The sequence below is a fragment of the Lytechinus variegatus genome, chromosome 3 (assembly GCF_018143015.1).
Source record: "Lytechinus variegatus isolate NC3 chromosome 3, Lvar_3.0, whole genome shotgun sequence".
Taxonomy (NCBI): domain Eukaryota; kingdom Metazoa; phylum Echinodermata; class Echinoidea; order Temnopleuroida; family Toxopneustidae; genus Lytechinus; species Lytechinus variegatus.
This window is the reverse complement of record NC_054742.1, coordinates 11257254-11267131: the sequence shown is the minus strand read 5'-3', so window position 1 is coordinate 11267131 and position 9878 is coordinate 11257254. Positions and strand designations below refer to the sequence as shown.

At 32.8% G+C, this 9878-nt stretch overlaps 1 protein-coding gene across 1 annotated transcript in view; it reads right to left on the bottom strand.

Moving 5' to 3' along the window:
• The window catches only part of LOC121411964 (dedicator of cytokinesis protein 3-like), a 52361-nt gene that overhangs the window by 596 nt on the left and 41887 nt on the right, over positions 1 to 9878 (bottom strand). The window contains exons 15-18 of the mRNA XM_041604875.1: positions 9352 to 9467; positions 8366 to 8537; positions 692 to 792; positions 21 to 98 (exon numbers count right to left, since the gene is read on the bottom strand). Of these exons, the coding sequence (XP_041460809.1) occupies positions 21 to 98; positions 692 to 792; positions 8366 to 8537; positions 9352 to 9467 (467 nt within the window). The remainder of the gene's footprint in view (positions 1 to 20; positions 99 to 691; positions 793 to 8365; positions 8538 to 9351; positions 9468 to 9878) is intronic.

Sequence of the window (9878 nt, the reverse complement as noted above, 5' to 3'; positions counted from 1 at the left end):
GTCATTGCTTGTTGCGTTGCCCTTAGAAACCATATCAGCTGAACAATATGCAGCCGAAGGTATTGGGCAGGATCTCTGAAATCATGATGATCTGTGCACTGTATAAAAGAATTTCAAAATAACGATGGATTAAGCACTATATAAAAAAAGGCAATGGTGATTTTTATTAACTATCTCTATCGCTATTGATTTGCAATCTTAATACTCTAAATCCAAAATTTAGTAATTATAAAGCTACATTGTTTTTCATGTGGTACTACTGTACTTGCAAGATCATACTTTTAATCACCTTTAGTTTCATCATACTTTTCATCAGCTACAGTTTAAGTAATTTCTTTAAACTATAACTCCCTGTAAATACAACTCAGGCAACATTATATTACACAATGTTATATTGCACACCCTCAACAGTCAATATATGTACATTTACAGTGTGTGCAGGCTGATGTCCAAATGTTTAAGTACATGTATTGATTTATGACCATTTAATGAAGCATTTCAATACTAGGAATAGGACTAAATTGGACTTTGGCAGTGAGCCAATATATATATATAAAAAAAGGTTGTAGTGAAAGCAAAATGTGATATATTAATAGTAATAACCAGCATTTAGTACACTCTCTATAACATTTGATCAAGTTTGTGTAAACAAATTGTCATTCAAGTAATATCTTGATGGATAGGTATTTACCTTATAGACATAGAGATGGTGTGTACTGTCTTCAACAGCTGTACCATCTTTCTTCATGAGTGGCATAAAAGCCATTGCAAACAAACGCTTTTCTCTCCTTTCTGTTAATGAGAATAAAGAGAATATTGCTAAATGATCTTTAAAGGACAAGTCCACGCCAACAAATAGTTAATTTGAATAAAAAGAGAAAAAGCATAATACTGAACATTTTTGTCAAAATCGGATGTAAACTAAGAGTTATGACATCCTAGTTGGAATGCAAATGAGGAGACTGATGACGTCATCCGCTCACTCTTTCTTTAGTATTTTATTGTATGAAATATTCTTATTTTCTCCTCATTGCCAAGTGAAACTATTAATTCCTCTCTGACAATGTGGAATTAGCAATATTTGATACTATATGGTTCAGTCAAGTTGGTCATTATTGTCATATCTATAAAAAAAATGAAAAATTGTAGTATTCAAACAATAAAAAGCAAAACGAATGAGTGAGGGACATCATCATCTCTAAATTTGACGAAATTTTCAGAGTTATGCAAGTTTAATTTTTCTCTATTTATTCAAATCAACATTTTTCAGGGGTGGACTTGACCTTTTAATGATGAATCAGTTATGGACATTTAAAGATAGTTAGCATACAGCTTCATTGAGAAAACATGTTCATGCAACTAACTTACCATGTATATATAATTGGCTTTTGATATAGTGGCAAGTTAAGGTACCTGTAGACATAGTGATATTTTTTTCTTTCTTTCTTTTCTTTTCAAAGAGAATGCAATATTTATAGATATTGTAGGATAGTGCCTGTATAAAAACTGAAAGCAATAATTAAAAACATAGACCAAATATGAGATACAATGAACTGCTGCATTCATTCTCGGTTGAAACTGAGAGTACATAAAATTCTTGCACAAGTTCTACACACTTTCAATTGACAATGTATCACTCAATACCACAGACACAATTCTTCAAAGGTCATGCAAAGCTGAGCAGAAAATATTAACCATAATGAATACACAACATAACAACTGACACCTACTCTTGACAAATAATGGTTACAGTGTCCTTACTTCAGCACAAAGCTACATGAGTTTGTGCAATTCTGAAATCATACAACATTTTGTAACTGCATCTCAGACCCAAAATTGCTTTTAAAAAAATGATTCTGTGTAAAAAGTCAATGCAAATTGTGTTTTATACCAAAAAATCATAAATACCTGATTATTTTACTTTTGCTGGTGTAAAATGATTTATTCATACTATTTATGATCAAAAAAGGTTCCAAACAAAGTTGATCAATGATGATAAACAAACAAAGTTTAGAAAAGGTTCTGAAGATGGCGCTCTTCTATTAAATATCTATTTTTTTATTCATCGAGGGAAGCTCCTAAAATTCATTAAAATGAGTGCACAGAAAAAAGAGACAAAGAAAACAATGTTTCATGGAGTATCCAATAATTCTTCACCTCATCGGGATCAGATTCAGGTAGAATCGAAATGGACATAGTGAAAATTTGGACATCCAGGTTTAACCCTATCTAGGCCGGGGTATTTTTGGAGTTCATATGGCCGGGGGGGGAGGGGGCCTCCCAGGCCCCCCCCCAAGATCTCGGCCGTCGACCGCGCGATTGCGCCAAAAATTGGCACGCGGGTTGCCTGGGACATAATCTACAAGATTGTATAGTAATTTATTTCATGCGAATTGCTATTAAGTGATTATGCTAATTTATGCGTAATTAGTATGCGAAATCATACTTTTTCCTCTAACTCCCTAAATAAAGCTCCAAATGTACTAATTTTTGGTATAGAAACTCTTTGTGGTGTTCTTAGCAAGTGTAAATGACAAAATTGCGATATCAAATAATTTTCTTATGTATTTTATTGTATTCTGTAATATCTTATGAATTTCTTTGTTTTTTGACCTTTTGTTTTTTATTGTTTTTTTCAATGAAATTTGTTGGTGACTCTTCTGTGATCATAAAAAGCATAAAATAAATACATTTAGACCAGCAAAACTAAAAATAATCATACATTTATGAATTTTGGTTGAAAACACAATTTGCATTGACTTTGTACACGAAATCACGTTTTTGAGCAATTTTTGGTCTGACATGCACTTACATAATGTTGCGTAATTTCGGAACCACATACCTGGGTGACGCAAAGTTGGTCTCAAAAGTTGCGCAAGACTTTAAAGTAAAAATTCAGCGAGCGGCGCGGTAAAAAAAATTCGTGCGGCGAAAATATTGCGCGATTCGTTAAGGGGGCCCTCCAAGGCCCCCCCGCCTAGATAGGGTTAAATACAAACCCAGCAGTCAACGTTCGCCTATACCTGCGAGGCGCACCCTCAAGAAGCCGGGGGAACGGTAAGAGAAGACGAACTGCGGGCACTAGCAGAGAGGAATCAGGAAATCAATGGGGACCAGATACAGGCACGCACTACCAACGATCTATAAGCAAAGCTTCTGGACAGATTTGATGAAATGAACTCACAGTTCAATGACATAGCAGCCAGATTAGATATATAACTCAGATTGATACAAATAAAAGAGAAATAAATGAAGTGAAGGAGAAACAAAAGGGAATGAACTTTGACACTGAATCAGAACAATTACATGAACATTTGAAGGAGAAGTTGCATGAACGTGTGATTGACCTTGCAGCCAGGGGGAATGAGAAACCCTTGTTTTCAAGGTATTCAGAGGGTGTGGAGAACAAGGGCTGTAAGTCATTTGCCAAGTCTCACTTGCAGATCAAATCAGAGGTAGAGAGGGCACACCATAGTGGTCAAACTTCTCTTCTAGACCAAGGCTGATTATTGTAGGATTTAATCAGCATTCTACAAAAAGCATCATCCTAGCGAACGCCCATAGATTCTTGAAAGGAAGACCATATGTACAAAACGGACAACATCGGATCTTTGTCGACGAATGCTCCCCCGAGATCTGAGACCAAAGAAAGAAGCTGATTCCCATAAAAGGAGAAGGTGAAAGAGTAAAATGCAGATTGTGTGGTATACTTCAAATACCCTGCACATGTTTTTTTTTAACAATGGAAAAGGTGGAAAGGAGAGGTAGTTTCAGATATAGTGAGCACAAAACAATCAGAGACATAATCACCTAGAAATGCAGGAATAACCAGAAAGAAAAAAAAAGATCTCTGACAGAAGGAAGTTGGTTCTGTAATAAGAACTTGAGTTAATTCATAAATTACCATATAAAAGACATTAGTGAAAAAGATTCACTGTGGTTAATGACATGGACTAAATAATTTTTTTTTGGTATGCTTATTATTTCTTTACAACTTATCGCAGCAGAAACTTTTAAAAGTGATCATGTAAAAGAGAGCTCTCTTAAAACAAGTGGAAAATGTAAAACCATGATGTAGCACGCCATGTCTTTTCTAAGAATAATAGTAGATTTAGCTTTTGTTGTGTTTTTTCTACTGTTTGTTTGATGAACCCGAATACTTAGTATTCATTAAATGTATTGCATTGGTGATGCTTTCTAGAATTTCATACTTCTATCATGGAAATGAAGTTAATGGTTTGGGGGACTTCAAAGCAAGAAAACTTTATTTTAATTACATGCTTAGAGAAAATAAAGATATTATCCTTCTACAGGAGATCCATTCTACAGAAAATGAGGAATTGTTATGGAAGAAACCAAACTAGACAAGATATTATTTTTAGTCACGGAACTTCCAAAAGCAGAGGTGTGTGTACTTTTTTGAGAAAGACATCAAATAAAGAAATTGTTAAAGATACAATGGGTCGTTTATTATTGGTAAAAGTTGAATTCCAAAAAAGCTTTTTCAATATGCAACATATATGCAAAAAATAAAGATTAGGACCAAGGGGATCTTTTGAGGAAGGTCGAATTGAAAGTACAAGAAAATGTTACACATGGAGAAATATTAATGATTGGTGGAGATTTTAACTTAATTCAAGAATATGATATTGATAGGGCAGGTGGCTCAATGAAAATGCATTTTGGATTGAATGGTATATGGAGAATCAGAAATCCTATCAAGAATAAAAAAATAATTGGAGAAGATATAACCCTATGGTCCAATCGACACATGAATCATTACTGGACAAAATAATATATGATTATTTTGCAGAAGGGGCAATAATAAGATCAAGGAGTACATGGTATGAACAAAGGGGGGAAGAGCACCAAGTATTTTTTGTCTATGGAAAAGGGCCATGCAGTGATTGATTTTAGATGCGCATCATATTTATAGACAATCAGAATTACAACATTTTGATAAAAAATCTCATGAAAAGTTATTTGAGAATAATGATACTGTAATTGTTAGGTGATGATTTTTTTAAGAAAACAAATGTGAGAGTAATACTAAACAACTTTAATACAAATGAAGAAATTAACTCCTGTGAATGATATCACTTGCTCTGGAGCTAGAGCAGAAATTTAAAAAACGGCAAGGACTAAAACACATGGAAACGATGGTTTAACCATAGAAGTTTATGACTCTGGCAATTGATATTAAAACAAATGGTTGATTCTTTTAATTTTGAATTTATATTAGGGGTATATTTACAAGAAGGAATAAGATTGATATTAGATTTACCAAATTGCACGGAGGAAGAAAACTTGAGAGGAATGATGGTAGCCTTTGATCTAACAAAATCATTTGATTCAGTTGAATGTGTATTTTTATTGAATTTTAATTACATGGTTTTGTATATACTGGAATGTGCAATACTTTCTCACTGGCTTTTCTATGAGGACTCGCATGCTTCTGGGCAATAGTAATGAATTTTACTTTTGCAAGCCCTGGCCCATGGAAAAACCATTTTCTATCCTCTCTTCTTCTTTTCTTTCATATTTTCTTATTTATATTTCATTATTCAGTATCATATTTTATATTTGTCTTTGCATTGTACAATTTTTGTATGCTCTTATCATGGCCAAATGAATATTATTTATAATAATAATAGGTTCAAACTAAATTGCTTAGTAGCTTTCAATTTTGGGCCATCCTTCATACTATCATTTAGAACATTTTAATCTGTGTATTGGTGAATGGAATTACCACTGTATATTTTTCAGTGTCTAGGGGTGTCAGAAAACGAGATCCTCTTGCTCCTTTGTTGTTTATAATGAGATGAGAAAACTTTCTTGTAAGACTTTATAATAATGAGAATATCCAGGCTTTTCAATTAAAGGAAGTCAAATAAAGTATACTGCTTATGCTGATGACATAAATTTCTTTTGTAGTAACTTAAAATCAATGAAGATGGTTTTCACTGACTTCGAAGAATTCTCAAAGATATCAGGGAGGCGTTTCATGAAAGGACTTGTCGGACGTTTTATCCGACAAGTCCCATTTTATCCGACAGTTACCATAGTAACAGTACCTCTCAGCCCATCAACATGAGAGAAAGATGTCAGATCTGACATTTTGTCGGATGAAAATGTTGATGAAACACTCCCCTGGTCTTCATTTGAATAAAACAAAAACAGAGAGTATATGGATAGGGAAAGATAGGCAAAAAGGAGGGGAAAAAACAAGCGATATACGATGGGCTTATAGAGGCATTAGTTTGAGGCATTCATTTTTATATGACCTGAAAGTTTTTAAGCTGTATTTTTATAATAAACTGGATGAAATACAATGTACTTTTTCGAGATAGAAAAATAGAGGGTTGACTTTGACAGGAAAATTAAACTGCTGAAAACTTTTGTCACGTCTAAAATTATGTATACAATTTCAAATATTGAAATACCTGATGATTTTGTTACAAATGGTGATAAGATGTTTGATCCAGAAAAGATATCTAGAAAAACAATATTTGCAGATTATGCTGACGGAGGTCTTAAATTCCCTAGACTAAAATGCATGATAGAAGCACAACTGGTCAATTGGATTCAGAGATAATATGAAGAATCTGATCATTATTGGAAGCTGTATTTTGATCATTATTGTAAACGATTTGGTGGTAAAATCTATATTCATTAGTAATTTTGCTTTGGGCCATCTGAAATCATTTGGAATACATGAGGCAGGTCTTTGTTATATCACTTGTTTGATCAACAGGGAAGGATTAAGTCTCTTGACTTTGGAAGCAAAAAGGAGTATCAGGTAAATATTTTATGAAATATTTGGCAATTGTGTCAATAGTAAGGAAGAAATGAGGAATTATATTTTATCAAACAGTATTACAAATTGTTTTGGATAAAATAGATTGTGAACAAAACCATTCAGAGCTTTAGGCAGCAGAAATACACAAATTGAAAACTAGAAATATCCACGTTGATCTGGACAGCAAATATATTATTAGACCTGTATGTGAGCCTCTGTTTTTAATAAAATATATACAGGAAAAGAAGTGATCTCAAATTTACCTTATCCCATTTCAATATACAATGGAAGTTCAACTTTCGGAAGTTCAACTTTCGGTTCAACTTTTGTATTTCGGTTTAAATCTTTACATACTATCATGTACACAAATGAAAGACTATTCAAAATTAAGAAAGTGGAATCAGACTCTTGAACTTTTTGTGAGACTTCTGTTGAAACTCCTTTACATCTTTTCTATGATTGTAAGGTTGCTAAAGATGAAAGAATAGCTTTAGTTGATAAAATCTATGGAAACTTGCTAGGTAAATGAGAAGATCTAATGTAATGAGGGTGGTTTTTGGAATCATATAAGATTGAAAAAGACCACATAAAACGTTATTAAACCACCTAATCATTATACGAAATGGTCCTCATTGTTATTCTTGTAATTTGTGTTAAATCAAATTCACAAGAGTTACATGTATCTTTAAGTTGTTAAGATTCTGTATAAGTTGTTTTCTGATTATTTGATTCATTTTTAATTGTAGTGAACTAATGATTCATTCTTTATTATTGTTCTTCAATGTAGCACAACATTTTGATACTGTATGACTACTGTTCTTGTTATGCTACAAAATTAAGAAAATAAATATAAACTTTAAAATATTAAAAAAGTTTTGAAAAGATATCTAGGAAATATAAAAAAAATTCACAAAATATAAAACAAATAAGAAATTAATGACATTCTGGGTTTGTGGCAATTTCTTTTGTATTTATTTGTCAAAAACTGCAAAATTATACTACTAGCTATCTATAATGAATTAGAAACAAAATAAAAAAAAAACATTAAGCGCAAGTTTCATGCACTTATATGCATAAGAAACAATTGATTTTTTAAACATTTTACTAGTCTTGTAATTCACATCTGGCTCTACATGCATGCACAGTTTCATGGTAGTCATACAATCAGCAGCTGATATATTGGGCCATTTCATAAAGCTTTTTTGTAAGTTGAGTGTGAATTTAAGTATGACTGGTGATTCTTGTGGGAAATTATATTTACCATTAAATGTTCATTGGTGATTATCTAGCACATTAGAAAGGTTCAACAGTCGTTAAATTCACTCTTAAGTTACAAACAGCTTTATGAAACACCCACCTCGTCCAAAATAGCCCAATTACAATGGGGTCATTGCAGGATGATTTCTTATGTCACTTCAATCTATTTGTCAGTTATTCTCATTATTTATAATTAAAAAAAAACCTGTAATGCCGTCAAACATGCTTAAGTAGGATTCAAAAGGGTGAAAAATACTCCTTAAATGAGTAGGAATGACTTATTTTAATGTAAATATTTAGGATACTTACTACTATCTTTTGAGCAGTGTCTGAACTCAAAGCGAATGTGTGTATCTTTGAAGCTGTCCATAGGAACATTGAGCCTTAGGAGTTCATTCCAGCGAGGGGTTTGATTATGAACATACACCACTGATCTATATTCAGTTTCAGCTGCTTCATCGTCTACAAGGCATATGCAAGACTAGAAAATATAAAGAATGGATTCCACTTTTCAAAGTGTGACTCAGGTAAAATAAACATTAAAGTCTATCTAACAAAAAAAGAGAGCATTCTACTTTTTAAAATTGGCCTCGTCAATAAACTCAATAATCCTACATCTAACTCATTTAAATAAATTCTAATTCACTGATATTTAACCATAATTCAACATATTGCATCCTTTTTACTTTGGTAATCTTACACTAGGATATATACATGTACATGTTCTCAAACTGGTATACTTCTGCAGATCACTGAATCACTATCATGTCAATAAACATACAAAAGCCAAGTTTTAAGATGACCTCAAAAACACTTCTTGAGTTTTTTTGAGAGCTATTTCATTGTATGTAAAATACCACTTTGAATTGTGACCTCATGGCCCCAGAACCTTGTCTGATCATCATCACTAATAAATGCACACATGCATCATTTTAAAAATTGGTCCTTTAAACAATTCTTTAGTTCTCACTGAAAAATATTTTTAGGTAGGAGACCTTTGACCTCATTACTCTAATATCTAAAACACTCACCTTCCCTTCAATATGCATACAAGTATTTGGTTTGAAGTTGATCCATCAAACAGTTCTTCATTTATCGCAAGCATGACATATCTTTACCTATCTTGGTATATGACCACTGTTTCCTTTGAACTTGGACCTTGATACCCCCGGCCCCCCAAAATTAAATCATTGCAAATCCTTGGATCATGTTTGAAGTTAATCCATTTAATGGATATCATGAGAAGGAAACTGGGGTAAATGGACAGATGGCCCATGCTCCAGAAATAGACTTACAATCATTTTCCATTTTTCATCCAATGTACACATGGTCACCTCGATGTTTTTGCCAGCATTCTTATCATAAAATTCTCCTCTCTCTAATGCAATGAAGAGATCATTCCGCAAGTCACCTACAAAAGTAAAATACAAATATAAATGCAGTACTATTTCCCTTCTAAATATGAATATTCTTTTCAAATATTTCATAACTATGATTTGCCAACCATCTTTTTTTCTCCCAGTTTGGTCAATGACTATGCTATTGTACCCTCGATGAATAGGGTCGTGTCAGTTACATTAATTTCAATCAAATACTAATTGCTTTCAAGATGTCATTACCGACATCCATAGTTTCAATTTTTGGCAATCAGTCACTTTCATATCCTCTTAAGTTTTGGTTCCATACATGTACTTTAAGAAACTAACAATCACTAGCATTGTGTTTATGCCTTTGTCATCTCAATTAAAATACAAAAAGAATCAAGGAAGCATGCAATATTAAAGAACCACTTAAACAATGATTAATGACTAGAAAGGCCATG